At 39.1% G+C, this 25,348-nt stretch overlaps 2 protein-coding genes and 1 long non-coding RNA gene across 3 annotated transcripts in view; 2 read left to right on the forward strand and 1 right to left on the reverse strand.

The window, feature by feature from the left end:
* Positions 1-11,440, forward strand: part of LOC114364422 (uncharacterized) — a 90,596-nt gene extending 79,156 nt beyond the window's left edge. The window contains exons 5-6 of the mRNA XM_028320591.1: positions 9,258-9,351; positions 10,699-11,440. Of these exons, the coding sequence (XP_028176392.1) occupies positions 9,258-9,351; positions 10,699-11,351 (747 nt within the window). The 3' untranslated portion in view covers positions 11,352-11,440. The remainder of the gene's footprint in view (positions 1-9,257; positions 9,352-10,698) is intronic.
* Positions 11,441-11,964: 524 nt separating this feature from the next.
* Positions 11,965-25,114, forward strand: CPSF2 (cleavage and polyadenylation specificity factor subunit 2; the record flags this gene model as incomplete). Its single annotated transcript, XM_028320592.1, has 13 exons — positions 11,965-12,305; positions 12,559-12,824; positions 13,090-13,335; positions 14,386-14,573; positions 15,001-15,099; positions 17,514-17,638; positions 17,826-17,832; positions 18,635-18,771; positions 19,391-19,589; positions 20,982-21,072; positions 22,428-22,614; positions 23,698-23,788; positions 24,991-25,114. Coding segments are annotated over exons 1-13 (1,909 nt in total), but the record flags the coding sequence as incomplete, so codon positions are not given.
* Positions 16,015-17,033, reverse strand: LOC114364424 (uncharacterized). Its single transcript, XR_003656844.1, has 2 exons — positions 16,598-17,033; positions 16,015-16,071 (listed from the first exon to the last, which is right to left on the reverse strand). It is a non-coding gene; the product is annotated as an uncharacterized LOC114364424 (long non-coding RNA).
* Positions 25,115-25,348: the final 234 nt, after the last annotated feature.

The raw sequence follows: 25,348 nt of genomic DNA on the forward strand, positions 1-25,348 counted from the left end.
AATGATTTTACGAAACTCCACCCCTAAGGTGGTAAAACGGGATCCACGCGTACGAAGTCGCGGGCGGCCGTTAGTACCTAGTACATAAATGTGTGCATTGAGATCAATCCCACAAAATCTGGCATACCTAGGCAGTAGACGATAAGCGAACTAGCCTAGTAGTCGTCAAATTACTTATTGAAACGAATGTTTTAATCGTCGGTTATCTTGGCGAATTGAAAAGTAGCCTTCAGGCTAATTCAAATGCATTTGTCGATCGTAGAAATCGCCTGTCAAATAATTTTTAGTAATCAATTTTGAACTGATTATCAAGGTAATACAGTTGAAAATTTTATATCAAAGCCAGGAGGTTCCTACTGTCATTCTGCCGATAGTAGATGTCAAATTTCCAATGTCGCGTACGAAGACGGAGAACTATATGTCAATATAGTGGTATATAAGGGTCATAATTAGTGGATAGGCGACGATTTTCGCGCTTTCATCTCAACGACTGCCCACCCGTGTCATTAGAGCAGTCAACTTAACTGATATATATGTCACCGTAAAATTGTGAATATCGTCAGATTATAATCTGACGTAGTTAAATTACAATCTAACCTAACCTAACCCACTGTTAGTATACAATCTAACGCGTTATATTATAAAATGACAGAGTTCACAATTTGACGTTGACATATATAATTCATACACTCATTATCTTCATACAGATTGATTGTACTGAATTCATCTGCATTACAGCTTAGGGTTCTTTACTCACGCTCTTTGTTTCAGGCATAGTAATGAGTTGGAAGTTCCTCGAATTAGACCCGCACATTCATTCACACTTCCCCGTTCGGCTAATATCAGAGTTACCTATGGATATACTTGCCAAGTCTCGAGTTACTTCTATACTTAGCTAGCACTGACTTACTCGTACTTCAACGAATGTCATAACACTACTACTTCATACGACCTATAATAAAAGATATTAGTTACCACTACTATACTGGTAGCATCAACTTACAATTTACTTACTAGCTTTTGCCCGCAGGCTTACTCGCATAAATTAGCTTTTGACTTTGAATCCTCGCTTGAATATTTGGGTATGAATTTTGGATAGTTCTTACATAGCAGATTCTACGTCATTATAAATATTGCGTGAAATAAATTCCAGCACAATCTGTTCAGCAGTTTGAGCTGTGTATTGACTTTTATGATTAGTCAGTCAGTAACTATTGCCTTTCATGTATAAATATTTTAATAGATTAGAAACATTGCTATGAGGTCTCACTGTGCGCGTAGAAGCACCGGGTGACACACGAACCAATCACAGAGCTCTATTCAACGCTGTGCGTTCGATTTGCTGCTTCATTTAAGCAAGCATCGTTTGTGAATACGGGCGTCATTGCAAAACCAGTACGCAATCGAAGAAAAAGTGAGAAAATCTTGCCATATCCAAGTGAGAAAATCTATTATCGACAATTTTAACCAAACTAGACACTTGATAATGAAGTTGCTAACTAAATTCACAAATGAAACACTTCCGATGTAGATCGTGGTTAAACAAGCGGCTCGGAGTAAGATTTAGTTGGCAACTGTGCTTAATAGACGGATAGGTAGTTAATGTCTGACTTGGCCAACGTTAAGCATCCAAGTTTTAGCCTAGTCTATGCAGCTGTTGTGAAGCTACGAAAGTAGATTTTAAGTTTTATAACTTAATAATGTCCGCATTGCAACTAATAGTAGCTGAATAGCAGAAATCACTGCTGAAATTCAGCATTTCACGTGCGAGAATTTTGTCACAGCGACCTAATTTTGGCTGTAACATTTATCTGTAACTTCATATTATATTCTTATGGTGTGGCTACCTATGGTAAGATCAGCCTTACGCTTTGTATTTTTTGTCCTATTCAAATAATTTGGGGTGCGTAACTATGTATGTTCTAAGCCTAGAAAAGATCTGGTTACATTTTCTGCAAATATAATAATTTAAAACCATAACCCTATTACCTAGTTTTTGCAGCATAGTAAATTCCTTAGAAACCGTTATATAAATTACAATATTTTATGGATTATTCTATTCCTACTGATTCTATATAATATTATAATTTAAAAGTGAAAGGTCACTGACTGATTGACTGACCGACTCACTCACTCATCACAAAATCTCACAAGTACTAGTAGTCTCAAATTTTGCATGGGGGTTCTTTTTAGAACGTAGGTGCTCACGACGGGATTTTGCAAATGTCAACCCCTAAGAAGTCATGGGCGGCCGCTAGTCTAAATATAACTCAAAGGTGACTGACTGACTGACATAGTGATCTATCAACGCTCAGCCCAAACCAATCGGGCTGAAATTTGGCATGTAGGTAGATGTTATGACGTAGGCATCCGCTAAGAAAGGATTTTACGAAACTCCATCCCTAAGGGGGTAAAACAGTATCCACGGGTACGAAGTCGCGGGCGGCCGCTAGTCTATAATAAATGCTTCGTAGCTCTACCATCGGGTGGGTCGAGTAGAGCGCACGTCGTCAATATTGGTTAATTTGGCCCCGCTCTGTTCCCAAGTCGGGCGCGATATATGGCCCGGCATATTGCGTCTCGCGCGAGCTATGTTCTTTTCACTGAATATAGTTTCAGATAGTCAAGAGTAATTGCCGCACTAAGTTGTATTTTGGGACGTTAGCTTTGGAATTTAGACTCAATATTGCTCAATCTGAATACCAACTTTGGTTACTGAAAATTGGAGAGACATTACTTACATACTTTTTCCACGTTATAAGAGTATTGGGTTTACAATTTACAATGCAAACATACACATTTTTATAATCACGAGTATGTAGTAGTTGTGTTCCCATAAAAAAATGGATAAGATGTAAATAACATAAACAATACGGGCTTTGAACGATAGAAAAAAATTCACTACAAGTCTCTTCATGGCTAACTATGTTTCTTAATTTCTCATTAAAATCGCAACCACTCTACAATCACCATGTATTTCTAGTTTATACCAATACTATCTTTCCTTCAAGTAGTATTTAATTTGTTAAAGACTAATATGTTCGAGAATGCGAGAACTTTACAATAGCAAATTCATTGATTCTGAGCCATGATGTTCTCGCTGTATTGTACCTACATTCAACGCTCTCAGAAGCCTGGAAATTATTGGAAATAGAATACTAACTGTTACCCAAGTACACACCAGTGAGCTAAGTACCACTTTACCAGTTCAACGAACTCGGTAATTTCAATGTGAATGCAACGAAACTCGGCGCATCGAAGTGCAATCACCGACCGAAACAGCTTGTTTATGCGAATAAATTAAGTTTAAGAAAGCTTTGAGTAAATTAAATGGTTTTAATACAATGTTTTCTTCTTAAAAACATTAAACTTTTAATTATAAAAATACAATATTAGCTCTTCAAGTACCAGCGAATCGAGAGACAATAGAAACAGTGGTGGATTTGCTAGCAGGCTGAGTAAGCTGAAGCCTAGGGCGGCATATTTTAAGGAGTGGCAGATTTAGTTCATATTTTTATTATGATTACAAAATTAAAGAAATATTAATACACACACAAAATACGCATTTCGAATTTACTCCTTTGTGTACCTAAGTATAGTGAGTGTTAGGTTTATGAAATACTAGCTTTCCGACCGCGGCTTCGCCCGCGTGGAATTTTTCGGTTTTATATAACCTATGACACTCAGCAATAATGTGGCTTTCTATTGGTGAAAGAATTTTTAAAATCTGTTCAGTAGATCCCGAAATTACCCCTTACAATTTACATTTTTAGATAAAAATATTTCACCACATTTCAAAACAAAAAATTTGGTGAATGTTTTGGCAAACATTTACCATTTCCAATAATTAAAATTCGGTGAAAAATGTCATGCTAAGTTTTTGAATAGTTTACTATCAATAAAAAACAGAGGTTTTTAAAAGCGGTATTCATTACACACCACGTCCCGACATTTTGACGATGGAAAATAACTTTTGTATTCCAATGTTTTTCGATTATTTATTTTTAGGCAAATTAAGTTTTAGTATTGAAAATTAATGAAATATTTCTACATTTATTAAGTACCTAATAGACAATAAACTACGCTAAGTACAGTCACGGAATGAAAAGGTTCGTCAGTTTTCAAATTGATTCCTTCAACGAATCGCGAGCACATAGTACCTTTTGAAACTATGTTACAGAATAATCTCGACTTAGGGAAAATAATCTTTAACTGTTCGTCAGTAAAGTTCAAAATTATTCAGATCAAAGTTGTTTGACGATTTATCTTGTCAAGAAGATTATTATGATTGATAAACTAAAACCTTCTTGTTGGTTCAACCTGCCATTATCTATTAAATAAAATAAAAACTACATTTTGTAACATTCCACTGCTGGGTTAGAAAAATAAACAAGCAAAACCTTATTCGTTAGCAAACGTCATATTTATTTAAATGTTAGCAGCACTGTTTCTTGCACTGTTATGTTGGCAGGTTTGACTCTTACAGTACCTAGTGCAAGCGAAAACCGACACTAAGGTGACGAACCTTTTCATTCTGCGACTGTACATAGCTATTATGTAAGCTATCTTGATGAGTTGTTGATTAAACAATTTCTCGCAAGACTGGTTAAACTTTATTTGGGTGAATCAAAACTTCCTGATTGGATCGGTTTAGATGAACGTGTAGCTCTACACAAGTTGGATAGGGACATATTGATGTATGAAAACATGTCTGCTATTAATAAGCATATCACTAGGGATATTATTAAACAATCAGGATCAGTGCTAGGAACTCTACTTTAATTAGGTACGTTTTGTTTGCAAGACTCATTAAACGATGCATTCTCTCTTTCTCAATAGAAAATACATTGTAGGGTCGTTGAGATTTTTGGCTTGAGATGAGTATCATCTTCTATTCTTGTATGAACTTTTCATATTAAATTAAATACCTATCAATGTTGTGTATGCCTATAAGAAATGTGAACACACTGCATTTTTAAATAGTGTAAGTATACCTACATAGGTATTAAAAAAATATAAAATAATCCTTGAGTAGAAGCTCATATTGTAGGTAATTCTCAATTCAGAAACAGGCCCTAGCCTTGTTAAATCTTCTCCACCAACTCAGGTTTAATCTAGTTCCAGCAAAAAATACCCAGGTCGGCTGATAGGATAACCAGTTTCCTCGAAACAGCTCGTTAAAATAACCCTATACATAAACCAACTTCCTTATAACTGTTTCAAAATGGCAAATACTCGAGTCTGTAACACGATACTTCAGACTTCATATCTTAAAGTTTATTATACTTAAGTAGCACTCAAGAACATCGCTTTTGCTTGTTACGATTGTTAACATTGTCTACGGTAAAGTTACCACGTTTTCGAGGTATTATGGGACACTTGAGACTTAATTGAAAATATGTGTAAGTGGTAGTAGTGACAGTAGTTTACGGTAGGAGAATTAAATAAGGCTATGTAAAATTATGTAGATGTGCTACATTATATTGTAGCTATGTTAGACATTTAATGCTAAAGTATTTTAAGGATAATTGAAAGAAACCTCTCTATGTAAGTAGTTTCAATTTGTGGCAGTCACTCTTCACCCACTCCACTCCTTATAGTAGTGCCTGAATAGTATGTAAGACTTGTGTCAAATAATAAAGATATTCATGATTTCTTAGCGATTCCTAAATTCCAAGTGACAATTAAGAAACAGTTAAACCTATAAAAGTGAATAGCACCCGTAGGTATTCACAAACGATGCTTGCTTAAGTGAATCAGCAAATCGAACGCACAGCGTTGAATGGAGCTCTGTGATTTGTTCGTGTGTCACCCTGTGCGTCCACGTACACTGGGAGACCTCATAGTAGGATGTTTGTGAATACGGGCGTGAGAACTATCACATACTTAAAGCAGTTTGGCAGAAAGTGTCCTGAATCTAGCAAAATCATGGCACCTCCTACTCAGCTACACCTATCTCCTCAATTTCGGGGTAAGTGCCGGAATTGTTAGGACCCGCGAGTTACGAAACAATTACGGGTGCAATCAGCAACTAGCAAACAAGTGCATTAGTATTATGTAGTTCCGGAACCTAGACAACGGTCATAAATGCACATTTCTATAAAGTATTACTTCGATCCACAATACCAAGCAGATATCGGTTCAGGGCAAAAAATACGTCTTGGTAAATAAGAGGTGTTGTTCGTCGAAGAACATAACAGCAGCTTTTTTCAGCGGTTTGCAGACAGGCAGGCAGACAACTTGGAACATCGACTTGGAAGCGCTCACGATCTGGGAGACTGGAAGGCTAGACTAGAACAAGAACTTGTAGCCTGAGCACGAATAACTCTAGTAATCGTATTCCATAAACAACCGTAGCGGCGCTGTTTTATTTTTCTTATAAAAAAACGACTACCATACTATAACGATAACGATTATTCGTGCTCCGGGTACAGCAGCGGTTTGAAAACTGCACCTCACTTATACTCCTTTTCTCTCGAAATAAAACGATTTATTCAATTCAATTTTTATATTGATTAAATTGAACATTCACAACTCAAAGTAACACTTGTTAGCACTTTCGTAGTATTCGTACGACTGAGCTCGTTCCGAGTCGAATGGCTGGTTATATCCCCACCGGTAGTACAAGTCAAATCAGCAACTATTATTTAACCGGATGTCAAGTAAAATGTTTAAATATAACGGAAGTGTAATAATAAATTGTCACAAGTCAAATCAGCAACTATTACAACTTAACCAGATATTAGATAAATGTTGAAATAAACCGGAAATGGATTAATAAATTGTTACAGTCGGCCATCCGATTCTAAACGAGTCCCTTCGTTTAAGAATTATAGCAAGTTCAATATAGTAATTACAATANCAGCGCACAACGCTGCAATGCACTATTGCTGTATGATTACTTTTGCACTTTTTACCGGAATAAAACCACAATGGACTCTTACGGAACCGACTTTCAATGTATGAGGCGGCAATATGTATTTCTACCTTTTTTAAGGTATATTCTAAGCACTATAACCTTATGCACATTATATGTTACTCCAGAAAAAAATACGCATCGTTTGATATACAAACCATTTGGATACGCCTCGTAGTTTAGTTATTATTCAAAAATTTCACTAAATCTCTTCTCCTGTAAAATTGTGTTTTGTCGATTGCGGCTTTATTCCAGGCACCCATCGATTTTGATTGAAGGATGAGAATACATATTAAAAATGAAAATTACATACATTAATGCAAATGAATACATAAGTTTCAACATAATCAGCTAGAATCTTATACATTTAAAAATAAATTTAAAGATTATAAAATAAACTAAGATGTTAAAGATCCGTCTTTAACATTCAAAAGTACCTCCTGGTACTTTAAGACATGTATTACATGTTCAATCATGATTTTAATAATGTAATCATGCTCCAAAATGGTAATGAATCAACATCTAACTTAGAATACTATTTAAAACAAAGTATCTGTATTTTATTAGAGTGATTGCTTAAGCTGATCTGAACAATGGTTATTCTTCAACAGAACTATTATCACTTGATGTATTAAAGAGAGAGAGAGATAAAGNAATGAGTTTCCGCCGTTTTGTTTAGGAGTTCCTATGGCCACCTCCCGACTCCATCATCAGACCAGCTCAATGGTACCATAATATTGCATTGTCATCGTACTTACATAAGTATACCAAATTTCAGCTCAATCGGTTGAGGAGAAGTGGTCTTAAATTCAGTTGCAAGATTTGTCCCACACATACTAACAAGTGAAGTCAATATAAAGCTTGTAAAAAGCTTGTAAAAAAAGGGGTGAATTGCCCACTACACTGCCCACTTATTTGGTCTGTCACGTCATGACATATCAATGTCACCACTCTCATACCTCAGGCACTAAGTTAAGCACTAGATCTATACAGGNGGTTCGTGAATAGAATACCTATTTAATAAATTATTATTGACCATAAATGAGATAGTGAGTACCTAGCTTAAAGTGATTTTTGTTTCAGAAGGTTTCAGTTGATTCATTTCTTTGGTTTTGATATTTTTGTGTCATTTTAGTTCTGTCATTTTTCTGCCAAATTACTATCATCAAGTTGTGATGAAATCTGCTGAAATTCATTGTTCACAAAAGAAAAGATAAAACTTTGGACTATAATTGGATTGAAAGTGATGAGACAAGATGGTTAGAGTTCTTTTAAGTCCAAATATTCCCGTTCCCTTTTAGCTGTTATATTAGGTTCCTGTTCGGAGTTCATTATATTGAAAACAATATTAAAGTAATAAGGTCCTTTTTCTTCAGTAAGGCTAAACAAAATAGGCTTTATTTTTTAGTAAACAGGTCATCGCCCTTCCGCGCAACACCGCTACGTCAAGTCAGCTCTACATAATACTTTAACGAGCTACAAAAGTTAAAGCCAAGAGGCATTAGGAGGTAATTACCCGTACATAACGCCTACCCACATGCGAGAGGCGCTGAGACCGCCCGATTTGTCGGACGATCGGTCAGTCGATCGTTAATCGTACGGTTAACTTGTGGGTTTAAATGATTACTGAGGTTTTACAGCAAAAAGTAAGATTTTAAGTAGGTAGCTCTTTCGGTTGTGTTGCTTGTGGTAGATACTTATGGTCAGGCTCATGAGACGCCCATAGGCATCAAAGCAAAGTAGACCCAGTGACCTGTGAAGCAAGAAAATCAAGTTCATTAAAGCCTGTATAGCTACATAATATATTTGTCACCGTAAAATTGTGAATTCCGTCAGATTATAATCTGACGTAGTTAAATTACAATCTAACCTAACCTAACCCACTGTTAGTTTACAATCTAACCAACGCGTTATATTATAAACTGACAGAGTTCACAATTTCACGTTGACATATTCACCAAACTGGGAATTAGTATTTTATTTGTGTCCCTACTCAGTAGGGCCTACTGGCAATTGAATCCAAGCCCTTTCTTTCTACCACTTTGCCACGAGGAGGTGTTAAAGGGCATACAAAAGATGACAACTAGTCATCACATAGGTAGTTTGTTCGGACAAAGGAACACTGCATAAAATTAATAGCAATATTAACGCCCGTATTCACAAACATTACTATGAGGTCACACAGTGCGCGTGGACGCACAGGGTGACACACGAAATAATCACAGAGCTTCAACGCTGTGCGTTTGATTTGCTGCTTCACTTAAGCAAGCATCGTTTGTGAATTCGGGCGTTACAATCGTTGCCCATTTACAAGTCCGACTGAATCGCAAACTATTTTCAGGCGTGGACCCCAGGCTGGTTGGCGTACGCTCTAATATCACTGAGCGTATTCACCGGCTGCCTGTTGCTCAACTACATAGTGAACAAAATTAACGGTAATGGTTATAAAGTTCCCAAGATTGACGCGAGACCTTCGAACAAAGCCGCAGAGGTAGAGTTTGAAACAAAGCGATGGATACTTACTATGAATGCCTGGCAATTTGAGTTGAAGTTAAAGGAACTTGTCTTTAAGGGTGCAATCAGAACATTATTGCTTCTTCGTAAACTTTTAAACTCAATCAAGCCTACCTAGCTAAAGCCTGGTCCTAAAACCAGGCTTTACCTACCCCTAGTTTGCAAACTGGATGGACGACAACTGAACAAGGCTATGGACTAGCTCAAAGAAGAGTGTATTTTTGAAACGTTAGAGACAATTTGTATTGCACAAAATTCATAAACGAATCTCTATACGATATTGCAAATGAGACTTCAGAGAATAAGACTACTTCACTTCGAAAATACTGCTCCATTTTTTAAAGTTTATTCGTAATTGGTATTGCACAATTACTAATAGTCCCGTTAGCCCCTCATACTTAGCTAAATATGCTTGTGTTACTAGTGGGCTTACCACAATAGTCAAGCGTTCCTTGGATTTCGAGCCGGCTAGTCCGACCCCTTCACCTTTATTTAGTTAAGTTTTAATTTTTCTTCTCAGTCGGTACACTCTTGCAGAGTGGNACTATGAATGCCTGGCAATTTGAGTTGAAGTTAAAGGAACTTGTCTATAAGGGTGCAATCAGAACATTATTGCTTCTTCGTTAAGTTTTAAACTCAATCATGCCTACCTACCCCTAATTTGCAATCTGAATGGACGATAACTGAATAAGGCCATGGACTAGCTCAAAAAAGAGTGTATTTTTGAAACGTTTGAGATACGATTGCACAAAATTCATATACGAATCTCTATACGATACGATATTGCAAATGAGACTTTAAAGAATAAGACTACTTCCCTTCGAAAATACTGCTCCATTTTTTTAAGTTTATTCGTAATTGGTATTGCACAATTACTACTAGTCCCGTTAGCCCCTCATACTTGGCTAAATATGCTTTTGTTACAAGTGGGCTTACCACAATAGTCAAACGTTCCTTGGATTTCGAACCGGTTAGTCCGACCCCTTCACCTTTATTTAGTTAAGTTATAATTCTTCTTCTCAGTCGGTACACTCTTGTCAGAGTGGTCGTGATCATCATTTTGAATCACGATTTAGAGTGATGTTAATTCCTCGTAATACGGCGCCATTCCTCGCGGACTGCAGCTTTCCGGGTACTTTCGCTAACCGAGCACTTAGTTGCGGCCTTGATCTGGTCCGTCCATCTCATTGGTGATCTACCACGTGGTCTGGTGCCCTCAACTAGCTAGCAAAAGCTAGCAAGAGTATTAATACTGCTCATTATTTCAGAAGTTCATCTTGAAGAGCGGTTGACTACGCTCCAAAACAAAAGCCCTGCTGGCCGAGTAACTCAGGTCCAGAGACCCCTTTTAGAAATAGCTGAAAGGAGATACCCTCAAGAAGAAAGAAGGACAGATCCAGGCCTAGAAATTTCAAACGAAAGACCAATCCAAAATGTTACAGCAAAAGAAGTTGAAGCTATATCCGACAATGTTCAGCCAAAACCAATATTCCTTGGTACAATTTACTCTGAGCTGATCGAAGTTCCTTCAAATAGTGTTGTAGACAGAGCAAATAACGATAATGACGATGTGCTGGACCAAGACCGTAGTAATACTGTTATAAATACTAAATCGCAAACTGCTTCAGACTATGTTGAAACACTAGAAACTGAAAAAGTACATTTGGTAAAATCTGAAGTTAGAATTGTAAATGCTGATGGTCTGATTGTTAAAGAGAATAATGAGGGCAACGAAGATTTTATTAAATCGTCAGAGGTAACTGCAAATTGTGTCAAGGCATCAGGAAATATAAATTTAGACAGACAATCACCTATTACTAATCTGAGTGCTCAATTTCAAAATAACGAAAAGGATATTAACACCTTAGCTATGAAAGATTTGTTGAATAATGTGGTACTAAAGCTGAATGATCGATCCTGACATGATTATAAAGTAACTTTGCGTAGTTCTGTTGATACGTCTTGTTTAGGAAATGTTCGATGGTTTTAGAAGGCGAGTGTTTGATATTGAACAACTAAATAAGATGTTATGTGATGTTAAATGTCAATAAATTTCATTCTTTACTTCTATTTTTTTTAACGTAAGGAGCAGATAAGTAAGTACCTAGTACCTTTTTCATGTCATGCGGATTTCGGTATGCATGCGGAGGTGCCACGTGCGTGCTGCTGGTTGCACGCTTGACAAAGATTTCGTTTTGTGTGCCCGCAGCGAATCCGCGTTCGGACTTCGGCGTAATAGAAAAATTCATGTTCACACGGCCACACTGATTTCCGTTTTTGCTCTCGCTCATCAAATGGTGATTCTTTGCGATAGAACGAGACGACATGACAGGCAATGGATAGTTAACACTGTTGCCGATGGTACAAAATAATGAAATACGGGAAGCCTGCATCACAGGGAAAATGTATTTACGGATGATAGGGAAAGGTTTATTTATCAATTATTTTTGTTTATGGTTACGCTACATTTTCTATTGGCTAAAAGAGCTTGAATCCAAATCCGTAAACGTCATCCAACAAAATCAGACTTCTTAAAAAATTAAATTTTAGTCTATGGTTCGCTGTTTTTGAGTTGTTGGCGCCGGTTTTGTAAAACTATTTTTTATCAACCGCTCAACACAATAATCACAATATCAACAATTAAAAAAGACCCTATTCAAGGTCTTATTCCAGTTAAATAATTATGATTGAATAGTCGAAAGTGGCAAAAGAGTTCACCAAGCAAGATGACTTCCATCATCAAACTTCACTGCCTCTCGGGCGCTGGTGATGAGTCTCCTCCATGCTACGTGCTTCAGATAGATGAGTTTAAGTTCCTGCTGGACTGCGGTTGGGATGAGAAATTCGATATGGACTTCATAAAGGAATTGAAAAGGTACATTTTGAGGTTATGTTGTTTGTTTGACTGTACCAAATAAATACATTCAAAGAGGGATTCTGTTACTTATTTCCGTTATAATAAGTTTATTAAAAGTAGTTTAAATACGCCATCAATTAATTTTCATGCCATTTTAGTAACAAGTTTGTTATTTCTCTCTGAATAATCAAGGTACAATTTTTGTGTTTGTATTGTCTATCCTGCCATATCACTAGTGTATTTCCTAAAGCATGTCTTTGTATATCCACAGACATATAAACAGCATAGATGCAGTGTTAATATCACATTCAGACCCGTTGCATCTTGGTGCATTACCTTATGCAGTCGGAAAGCTCGGTCTCAACTGTCCGATATATGCCACATTACCGATCTACAAAATGGGCCAAATGTTCATGTACGACTTGTACCAGGCACACAGGAATGTGTCGGAGTTCGATCTGTTTACATTGGACGATGTAGATGCAGCGTTCGACAAGATTGTACAGTTGAAGTATAATCAGAGTGTTGATATGAAAGGTAAGATTCTTTGATATATTTTGTACTTTAAACTATTAACCGTTTATTAACATGAATGATGCAATGCTGACCTTTGTTAAACCACCACATAACCAAATAAAACTGTGAATTTTATCTCCTGGATAGACCTGATTTTAGGTGAAGCTATCGTTTCTTTACCTTTTTTGTTTTCCCCAAACGGTCTACCTGAAACTAATGTCCATAAGCCTTCCCAAATCTATGCTATGTCTCTAATATACTCATGTAGTTCTTTTAACAATTACAGGCAAAGGCTTAGGCCTCCGCATAACTCCGCTCCCAGCCGGCCACTCCCTCGGTGGAACAGTCTGGCGCATCGTAGCACCAGGCGAAGAGGACATAGTGTACGCCCCCGACTTCAACCACAAGAAGGAACGGCACTTGAACGGATGCGAGATAGAAAGACTGATGAGACCGTCACTGTTACTGCTGGGAGCTATGAATGCTGATTATGTGCAGCAAAGAAGGAGGTTGAGAGATGAAAAGCTTATGAGTAAGTTATCAAATTCAAATAGTTTATTCAGTACACAGGCCGTTTCCAGGGCACTTATACATGTCCCAAATATAGCTTGCCCTACCACCTCTTCGGGACAACATAATTATGGGCTGGTGCTGAGAAGAAGTGGCGAAAGAAACACAGTCACCTTTGTCAGCCTCTTTTTCAATCCAATACAGTAATTTATAGCAATATCAATGTTTCTTATAGAATTTGAATTAAGTTAGATCACAAATCTCATCATCAATCTATCCACCACCATCTATTGAATCCACTTGTTACTTACTTCTTTAGATACTTTTTTTAGTCCCTTAGGCTAAAGAGATTTTTATATTATTACCCGTCATAGACTCGCTTATTAAATCTTTGCTTTTAAATCTTAAAAAGAAGTGATTATATTCTTAGACCTCTGGCTGTCATGCCCTCAGTTATACATATAAAATAACTCTAACATTAATTCCTACCTACCATCTGGTCAGAATGAGGAGTGAAGCTTCCATTTGTCTCTGGTAAATAAGAGAGGGTTGTGTTCTTCTGTCTGGAGACTAATTGACTAAATAATTATTATGATAATTATCTTGTACAATACTTGAGAGATTCTTACTAGACATGCGTGCCGCCGCCGTTTAGACAGAGTGCGTCGCCGCCGCCACCGCCGACTGTCCAAAATTTTGCGCTGAGAAACATATTTTAATATTTACTGTAATATTAATGCCGAGTCATTAGACGATTTCCACGAATCTGTCATTGTATTCGTCAACACACTCGCCTCCCATGCATTCAAAACAGTTTTGCAGCTCGAGCTGAAACATCGGAACCTAATTTGACCTCAAAAATGTCACGTTGCCATCAAAATTTAGAGGTCGTGCCGCCGCGGTTTTTTTTAACTCNACCATCCGGTGCGGACTCGCTCCGCACGGCCAATCTATACATGAACTTCCAAGGAGCGTTTTAGAGTAATGCGGTCCGGAGGAACCGCTCCGCTCCCTAGCAGTTCATACAGACAGTCCGCATGACACTAAAACCAGGCTTTCAATTTGTTTCCAGCAACAATCCTCACGACCCTCCGAGGAGGAGGCTGCGTGCTCGTCTGCACAGACACCGCGGGCCGAGTGTTAGAGCTGGCTCATATGTTGGACCAGTTGTGGAGGAACAAGGATTCTGGACTGGTTGCGTACTCACTGCTGTTGTTATCCAACGTTAGCTATAACGTTGTGGAGTTCGCGAAATCACAGGTATGATTTTTAATTAATACTCTACTTAGTTTTAGACAATCCAGATTCTAGGTATGTGATAAAAATCTGATATTTGAACCTAGGAAACTTACATTATTTTCATTCACTTGTCAATGCATGGCATATTCAATGACTTAACTGATTCCAATAACTAATAAACATAATAAAGCACCAATGACACTAAACTGTCTCTGTTAAATCCAATTCACGACTGGCAGACAAAGAATAGAATATTACATAAGGCTTGGATATGAAACTTATCAATTAAAAAGCAAAGTGGCGCGTTGTCGTTTATCGAGGTGACCAATAAACCAAATTTTTACTTTCTTACCTTTCTATTTCTATTGCCATTGATGTTCTCAGAAACAACATGTTGAACTGGCATTTATCTTACTTCCCGCTATAATATTAATCAAACATTCCTCAGATCGAATGGATGAGCGACAAGCTAACGCGAGCATTCGAGGGCGCGCGCTCCAACCCGTTCGCGCTACGTCACCTGCAGCTGTGCCACTCTGTGGGCGAGGTCACGAGGACCCCNGTCACCCTGTATAGTTATTTAATTTTTAGCGTTAAGAGTCGCATCTCAAACTAATTTGAAAATTATAAATAGCTTGAAAAAATCGAACTGCCTAAGGCGGGAATTGAACCCACGACCTTCCGCTTGCCGGGCGACTGCTCCTCCAACTGAGCTACTTAGACACTGGATGAACCTGTCGAAATTTTCAAGTGTAATACGCTGTTACGGCCAGCGTTTGTTTCATCAATGTTGAGTATACCTACCCTACATCTAACAGAAATATTGTTGCAAATATTTGACTGTCAGTTAAGATGAAACAGCTCTTTTTACATAGTTATTTAATTTTTAGCGTTAAGAGTCGCATCTCAAACTAATTTGAAAATTATAAATAACTTGAGAAAACGCTGGCCGTAACAGCGTATTACACTTGAAAATTTCGACGGGTTCATCCAGTGTCTAAGTAGCTCAGTTGGAAGAGCAGTCGCCCGGCAAGCGGAAGGTCGTGGGTTCAATTCCCGCCTTAGGCAGTTAGATTTTTTCAAGTTATTTATTATTAAACTAGACCTATACTTTTACGTACATACGTTAATCATCATACCAACCTATAGGCCTGTCCCATCTTGCTAATTGTACATATGGCAACACTTTCCTCTTCCAAAACTCCTGCAGCGTTTTCTCATCTATAAGCTTTTCGTCTGGCAATACTTTGTTGTCTATGACGATTTTTGGTTCTGTTGTCTCTATGACTACTTTTTGTCTATGCTGGTCGCTTTGCGTCGAGTGAGTCCGTGCATTCTTGAAGAAATCCTGACGATGCCTGCATAAGCAAGAGTGGAACTGTGCTGTTACGACTAGTTTATGTTTGGACGCAAATGTGACGTTTCTGTATTGCAATAAAGTCTTGATTTGTAACGGTTTGCATTGTTTTAACGTTGTATTGAACATCTTAGTGCGATTGTGGACTTTATAGCATGGTTCCTGAAAAGAAAAACAATGTTTTTAGAATTTTACACAACAATAAAAAATGATTATATTTAAAAACCACATAAATATTTTTTATTTTCAATGCTTTTATAATGTAACAGGTCAAGGATATTCCATAATACTGTAATGTAATTGATGAATAGTAATACTCTTTAATACCCACTAAAACTGGTTTTTAGTTTTTCATAGAATTATTAAAATGTAAATAAACATTACTTTATCCTACTTTACTCAATAAAATAGCAGTTAAACTATTATTTATAACTGATACTATTTTATAACTTTTAAATGTTGATATCACCAGAGAGACTGGTACATAATACTATTAAGCAGGGAACAGTGTTATAGAAACAATAAATTGGGCATCTTCTAAAGCATTTTTATACATTTAAAAACATATGCGGAGGCCGTAATAGGTAAGAAATACCTGTTACACCATTTTAAACGTACAGGATAACCTAACTCACGGTTTACATAACCTTACGACATACCTGAAAAATAACGTAAACAAACTACTTACGAGTGCAAAAACTGGTCGCAATTTTACTGTCTTACGCACAAACAAGTATAAAACAAAAAAAAACTTATATCTGAGCAATGGTCATCACAATATTCAAGGTTATAAAGCAGAGTTCAATATCACGGTCACAAGTAATTCAAATCACGTTGCGTAAATAAAATCACACCCCGAATCGATCGGAAAGTTATATCGGATCGTTTTATATCAATTATCACTACTTTTCTAATAAGAAATCAATAAAATAATTATAAAATCGAACGCGCCGCGCACCCTGTGACCAAGGTAGGTACACGTTTGACCACGGGGTGGAAACGCCATAGAGTTTGACAGCTCCATAGAGAGTGAATTTTTTTGACAGTTCCGAGAGGAAGTGACTTTTTTTATAGTTGTCCTTTATGCGACAATGGCAATGGTCTTTTGCGTGTCTGGAATCAAGTTAGTAAACATTTTCGAATTACAACTTCAACTTTTATTTATAAATTATTTTATTGAATCTATATGCATTCTATAAATAAAATGTTTATTTAAAAGTATATTAATTCAAAGTCGTAATTTTCACTTTAATCAATTTAGTTCCGTCTCAAGTCTACAACTGTGACATTATTAAAAAAAAAAACGTCAAAAATTTTCATCGTAAAAACGTGTTTTTCTTTAAACAAATTTTATCTAAAATCAATAATTTCTCAATCAATATTAATAAGAACTACATGTGCATGGATTGCCCGTTGGATTGATGTTTGTTTAAAGAAGAAATTTCTCTCAAGTAAGATATCCACTCGAGAAAGGTTATTGCAGCTTGCAGCAACATCATGTTTTATCAAATATTGAACATGACAAGCTAACGCGAGCATTCGAGGGCGCGCGCTCCAACCCGTTCGCGCTACGTCACCTGCAGCTGTGCCACTCTGTGGGCGAGGTTACGAGGACCCCTGGACCAAAAGTAGTGCTGGCTTCCTTCCCGGACTTAGAAGCGGGATTTGCACGAGATCTGTTCCTGCTATGGGCACCTCATCCACAGAACTCTATCGTGCTGACTGCCAGGTAATTTTCTTAAAAAAAAAGTTTCAACTGAACAAAAAAGTTAGGTTAAAACCTGAGAAACTCTTGGCCTGTTCGCGCTACCTCACCTCTAGGTGTGCCACTCTGTACCCAATCTGGTGGCTTTCTTTCCCGATCTGGAGGCAGGATTTGCTGAGACCTGTTCCCGTTTTAGGCGCCTGATCCGCAGAACTATTGTTGTAAAATTGTGTGTGATTAATAAATGACATCGGCCGTCAGTTCTACGTACTATGTGCCCTGCCCATTGCCACTTCAGCTTGCTAATCCGTCGGGCTATGTCAGCGACTTTAGTTCGTTTACGGATCTCCTCATTTCTGATTCGATCTCGTAAAGACACCAAGCATAGCCGTCTCCATAGCACGCTGTGCAACTTTGAGCTTCTGTAAAGGTAGCAGAGAAGCGCTGGACGCAGGCAGCTACCAATCGATCAACATGGAAAGCATTTTGGGAGGCCTATGTTCAGCAGTGGACGTCCTATGGCTGAAATGATGATGATGATGAATGGATGACAAGCTAACGCGAGCATTCGAAGACGCGCGCTCCAACCCGTTCGCGCTACGTCACCTGCAGCTGTGCCACTCTGTGGGCGAGGTCACGAGGACCCCTGGCCCTAAGGTCGTGCTGGCCTCATTCCCTGACTTAGAAGCGGGATTTGCACGAGACCTGTTCCTGCTATGGGCACCGCATCCGCAGAACTCTATTGTGCTGACTGCCAGGTAATTTTCTTTAAAAAACAAGTTTCAACTGAACAAAAAAGTTAGGTTAAAACCTGAGAAACTTGACCTGTTCGCGCTACCTCACCTCTAGGTGTGCCACTCTGTACCCAATCTGGTGGCTTTCTTTCCCGATCTGGAAGCAGGATTTGCTGAGACCTGTTCCCGTTTTAGGCGCCTGATCCGCAGAACTATTGTGCTGACTGCTAGGTACTGTCGCGGTCACCGACGCCTTACCNTCGCTAACATGTCCCTAGACTCCTAGACTATACGGCTAGCCCGGGAGCTGGTGGTAGGCGGCGACCGCGCTATAGAGCTGGTGGTGCGGTTAGAAGGAGCCGAGCTGGACGAGTTCTTACAGCAGCAGCGGTTCAAGCTAAATAATACTGTCAAAAAAAAAAAGTGAGATTATACATTTTACGTTTCGAGCAGAATACCACACGGTAACTTCGACTAACTCCTATGACAGGACAGCGCCCGTAGCTTTTATTCACTCACTTTTTCGCAGTTATGCTGCCGACTTGATTTATAAAATGTAGATTAATTAGATCTTGGTCTCTCTGATGATCTTTATTACCTTCATTCCTTCTTTTCTTAATTTTTTGGTATGGTCACTGCTAATCAAAAGTTTTCTTCATCATTTATTCCAAGTAGATTGTTTGTGATCTTTTCGTGTGTTCATAAGGCTATGCTCGCTCGTGTGACTTTTTGGCACCGTGACACAGCCACTGTGGCAATAAATCACGCATGGCCGCGCGTCTGTCCTCTCTTTCCTAAAGCCTGGTCCGTGAGCACGTGGAATTTTGTCCAATGACCCCAAGCTACCCATCCTTATCGCTCGCGCGTCATTATGTTGCTGTCGCGCTCGCACACTCACTGCGGGCGCCCGTCGCACAGTCGCGACAGCAATATAATTACGCGCGAGCGATAAGGATGGGCAGCTTGGGGTCATTGGACAAAATTCTACGTGCTCACGGACCAGGCTCTAGTCTAAAATTAACCTTATTTATATTGTCTCCAGGGAAGAAACAGCGGGCATATCTTCAGACTCCGACTCGGACGGCGAGCTAGAGATGTGGGTGGTAACCGGCCGCCACGATATCCCGGTGCGCCACGACGCGCGGCCGGCCGGCTGCTTCAAGACCAACAAACGGCACCACGCCATGTATCCCTTCCACGAGGAGCGCGCGCGACACGACGACTACGGCGAGCTCATCAAGGTGACTGGGGTCTGACAGGCCATGTCATATGGATTGTGTCCAGGGGACAATGTGGGTGGCTCACCATGTCATATGGACTATGACGATGTGGGTGACAGGCCATATCATATGGACTATGACGATGTGGGAGACAGGCCATGTCATATGGACTGTGACGATGTGGGCGGCACCACGCCATGTATCCCTTCCACGAGGAGCGCGCGCGACACGACGACTACGGCGAGCTCATCAAGGTGACTGGGGTCTGACAGGCCATGTCATATGGATTGTGTCCAGGGGACAATGTGGGTGGCTCACCATGTCATATGGACTATGACGATGTGGGTGACAGGCCATATCATATGGACTATGACGATGTGGGAGACAGGCCATGTCATATGGACTGTGACGATGTGGGAGACAGGCCATATCACATAGACTGTGACGATGTGGGAGACAGGCCATATCATATGGACTGTGACGATGTGAGAGACAGGCCATATCATATGAACTGTTACGATGTGGGTGACAGGCCATATCATATGGACTGTGACGATGTGGGAGACAGGCCATATCATTCATATGGACTGTGACGATGTGGGAGACAGGCCATGTCATATGGACTGTAACGATGTGGGAGACAGGCCATATCATATGGACTGTAATGATGTGGGTTACAGGCCATATCACATGGACTGTAACGATGTGGGTGACAGGCCATATCACATGGACTGTGACGATGTGGGAGACAGGCCATATCACATGGACTGTAACGATATGGGTGACAGACTATGACAATGTGGGTACGCTCTGCTCCGCCTTGGTGGAAACCGGGCCTAACACGTGCTTTATGACCAGTGCAGACCTGATGAGGCTCGGCGAAGAGAACAAGAAGGAAATAATTTAAATAAAACCCTATGTTTCATGTTATACGGTCGGTAATGTAGCAACACGAGGCGCTGGACAGTTTTACCCGTTGACATGCACTTGCGAATCCCACTCTGCACAGAGACTCTTAGTCCCAGTTTTTTGATTCATAGTTAAAATAACCAATACTTAAATTTAACAGATGTCAAATGACAAGTGGTTAAATATCAGAAAAATGTGTTTTTCGAAAAATGGTTAGCTTGACTTTTAGTACATTTGTTAACTATTTGTTTACAATTGATTAATATTTAACCATTAGTAGCAAAATTTAACAATTAGTTATTTTATCTACGAATCAAAAAACTGGGCCTTAGTGACGCTTGAAATCTGTGCTTGCGGCCAAAACCACGCTTTACCATTGTAAAAGCGCTTTTTAAAACCTATTTGCAGAACCTAAATTACTTTTATGACTTACTGCGCCTAGTCGCGCGTTCGTCTGAACTTAACCTTAGTATTTTTAAAATCGACAATTTTTTTTCTTTTCAGGCCGAAGACTACAGACTAGCAGAAATAGTAGATGCCGAGGGAGAGATCCGAGACGTTGCTCCCGCTCCCCCGCCGAAGCAAGAACCTGAAGGTGAACATTCCACTTTATTCATTTATGAATGGCCACCAACTCCACTCTTTTAATTCTTTGGGGTTGTCACCAGTTGTATTATCGCATATAAAGGCTACCTGGCTAGCAATATGAGCCCTGTTTGTAGACCAGTTGTAATGCACATTGCAAAGATGGTGGTGTTACTGCAAACTGAGCTCTGTGCAGTGATCTTACGGTGCATATTGCGTTGTTAGTTTACTGAGAAGGTGACAGGACCCTGTAACTTCGTGAGTGCTGTGCGTACAGTACAAAGACTGAAAGCCAGCGTTCAATATCGAACTTTATTACACCGAATAGTTACTGTTATATGGCTGATGTTAATGCAAACTAAGCCCTAAGATCGTTAACTTACGGTGCATGTTACATTGTTATAGAAGAGGTGACAGAAGTCCCTAGCAAATGCGTGAGCGCAGTTTGCACAGAGAACGTAAAGGCCAATGTTCAATACCAATGAGATTGTCCAAAGATATTTATTTATTTTATTTATTTATAATACCGAACTAGAGGCCCGCTATTGGTACAAATTAACCTCTATGAGCGTATACATACGGTGCGTTTTTCGTTGTTATAGAGATCCCTAGGTGACAGAAGTCCCTAGCAAATGCGTGAGCGCAGTTCGCACAGTGTCTGAAAGCCAGCGTTCAATATCGAACTTTATTACACCGATTACTTAATAGTTACTGTTAGATGGCTGATGTTAATGCAAACTAAGCCCTATGATCTTAAACTTACGGTGTTAAATTGTTACAGAAGAGGTCACAGAAGTTCCTAGCAAATGCGTGAGCGTAGTTCGCACAGTTACCGTGAAAGCCATCTAGCAATATACAACGTGTTCCTTTTGATATCCCATAACTTTAAGGGTATATTCTGTACATAAAAATAATTTAAAATGTCCAAGAAACATGTGTCCCAAAATGCATATTTTCGAAGATATCATCATTTTTAATAATATTAGTTCTTAAATTGTCACCGCTATGACTTAGCCTTTATAATTGCGACGTTTAAATAATGACACTAGTACAGACCACAGTACACTAAGTGTAACTGTTGCACTGCAATATGCGCTTTTATTTTGTAGGAGATACAACATGTCATGAGGCTGATGTGTGTACATAGTTTTCATTGATTTGTTAGATCATTCATAATTTAAAAGAAAGTGCGACATTGTCATATTTCATGTAAAAGTGTTTTACATAGATAGTCGTATTTATGTATATTTATTTGGCGAATTAATTTGTATGAAAACGAACATGTTGTATAGAACTAGTAGACCTGCTGTTGATACAAACTGAATTTTATTACTGTTAGATATATGGTGCATATTGTTGTTACAGAGGAGGTGACAGAAGTCCCTAGCAAGTGCGTGAGCGTAGTACGCACAGTGAGCGTGAAAGCCAGCGTTCAGTACATCGAGCTGGAAGGCCGCTGCGACGGCGAATCTTTACTAAGATTAGTGGCGCACGCCAAGCCGAGGGCTATTGTTGGCCTGCGAGCCAACGAAACGGCCTTGATGACGCTTAGGTAAGTCAAAAAAGTATTGAGTCTTTACAAAAAAGGGGAAGGAGCGCCAAGAAGCTTCATATCCAACTCTCGACCTTAAGCAGGGTACTCATCTACGCCCGTTTCCTATATTCAATCCTTGTCCAAATCCGGAGTACTGTCAAATTGAATTCAGTTTTAGATTATATTTCCAAAATGTTCGATGCATTTACACTTCAATATTATTTAAATAGTCTTATAAACAATATATAAATGTAAAAACATCAAAAACCGCAGATATTTTGGCCAAAAACATATTTAAATTTAACAGTTGACAATCCAAATCCGTCCAATTTGCATTAGGATTGAATATAGAAATCCAGCACTAGCCGTGTAGCGTGTAATGTATGTATCAGATACTGTATCAAGTGAGTACATAGGCACGAGCCCGCTGCTCGCCTTCCCTCCATTGCAAAGCGGATGACAGGTGACAAATAAAGGTTTAATAACCAATTCAAGGTGACTAGTGTCCTACAATTTTGCAACTGGTTTCTGAAAATTTCGCAGACGCTGCGTTCGAGGTAATAATACCTACTCACAGCGAATATTACCTGCAACAACTTGTGTCTTAAAAAAAATAATATCATCTAGCCGTGTAGCATGTAATGTATCAGATACTGTATCAAGTGAGTACATAGACACGAGCCCGCTGCGAGCTGCTCGCGCGTGGTTCGCAGGGAGATCGCGGCGACCCGCCGACTGGCGGTATCACTGCAAGCACAAAGGCGGCTCGCAGTAGGATCCTGGAGCTCGCAGCCAGATACGCGATGACCGTGGACGAGCCGTACTCACTTAAAGGTTGGTTACGTTACATGCTACGTTACGTGCTACATGGCAGGTGATTACCCTGCCTAAGGAATCTTCACTCCGAATTTTGTAAACATTCAAAAACGAGTCAGTGGATTTTGTATTTTGGGATATAAATATCGTGTAGGTAAAATGACGAAGAAATCTGCTGATTCTTGAAAAATATGATTCAGTAGACTTAAAAATTACGAAGCTTTTTAATTGCTTTTAGTATTGAAAATAACACTTTTTTTTAAATTTTGTTGATGTTGATTACAGTAAACACTGCCAGAACGAAGGCATAGAGAAGATCTTCACTCCGAACCGTGGCGACATCATTGATGCTACCACGGAGTCTCACATCTACCAAGTAAGTAAATAATCAAAATGTCGTCAAATATGATGTATTCGCTCTTCACAAGGCAGAAAATCCGAAATTCATGCGCGTGCAATATCACAGGGCAGAATCTAATGGGTAACATTTTTTTTGCTAGTTTCAGAGCATTTAATTTATTATTTACTAGCTGACCCGGCGAACTTCGTACCGCCTTAGCGTAGAGATTTTCTTTATATTTTTTTCCGTAAAAACCTTGTACAGAGTATTAGAAAACTACAAAAAAAATCAGCCAAATCGGTCAAGCCGTTTTCATGTTATGTCGTGACAACGGAAAACGGGTTTCATTTTTATATATAAAGATTCGTTCAACTTAAACCCCAAGTTTTGAGACCAATTTTGATAGTTTAGAGCTGCGTTTATGAGACAAATCGAAGTGTCTCTTCGAGTTCTTGTGGTTTAACAAAATTTAATATCCCATCTTCATGGTCAAGGGACTCTGGAACTGAAAGTACTAAGTTCTAAAAATGTTAAATGAAGACACTTTCTGCGAGTGAGCTTTCATGTGTTGTGGCTCGCTACTGTTCGTCTTTCAAAAGTTTTGATAGATATTGCACTATCGTTATGTGCATGTACTATCGGCAACAGTGTTAACTACCCATTGCCGGTCATGTCGTCTCGTTCTATCGCAAAGAATCACCATTTGATGAGAGCGAGAGCAAAAACGGAAATGGATAGTTATAATAATTTAACAGTGTGGCCGTGTGTACACGTACACACAAGTACAATACCCGGCGATAAATATTGCACATCGACCTTTAGAAAGAGACAATCGGCTAATTTCGGTTTCGTAGAGCGTTATCACTGTCGCACTTGAACAATGACTGACAATGACGTTTTGTCAAAGTGTAAACAAACTTTATTTTAAATGTGTGCAATTGATTTTGTGAATTAAATTGCTAAAAACTTTTTATACTTAGTCGTGAAAGAAAAGTAGTTCACAATGTGTTAAAGTATTTGTCGAAGAGAAATAGGTACTAAGAGTTCGGACAATATTTTCATTGAATAATGTTTTGTCAATCGTATAGGTAGTGTGCGACAGAGATAATGCTCTACGAGCCGAAATTAACCGATTCTCTTTCCAAAGGTCGATGTGCAATATTTATTGCCGGGTACTGTAAAACTCCTCGAATTCGTGAGTTGCAAGAACTATAATTACTAACTGTTCTGTTTCCCAGGTGAAGCTCACAGACAGCCTGATGAGCGACATCGTGTGGCGGAAGGCGGGCGACGCCGAGCTGGCCTGGCTCTCCGCCACCGTCGCCGCGCGCCCGCACCAGAGGGAGACCGACGCTACCGCAGGTCAGTACTAGTATTACGGTCTGCAGCGATGCTGATCAGAGGAGCGGCCCTTCAAAGAATAGACCCGGGTAAAAACCGTTTGTTAGTCGTATACCTCGAAATCAAAAAATCCTTGTAGCTTTTCACCTATTCGCATTTCGCCGCGATATCAAAATTTCTGAATAGATTTTTATTCTTGTAGTATAATTTTTGATCGCTAATTACAATTGTCTAAAAAATTCATAGTAGATTTAC

This window comes from Ostrinia furnacalis, unplaced genomic scaffold (genome assembly GCF_004193835.3).
Source record: "Ostrinia furnacalis isolate ACB-3 unplaced genomic scaffold, ASM419383v2 OfSCF7398, whole genome shotgun sequence".
NCBI classification, from domain to species: Eukaryota; Metazoa; Arthropoda; class Insecta; order Lepidoptera; family Crambidae; genus Ostrinia; species Ostrinia furnacalis.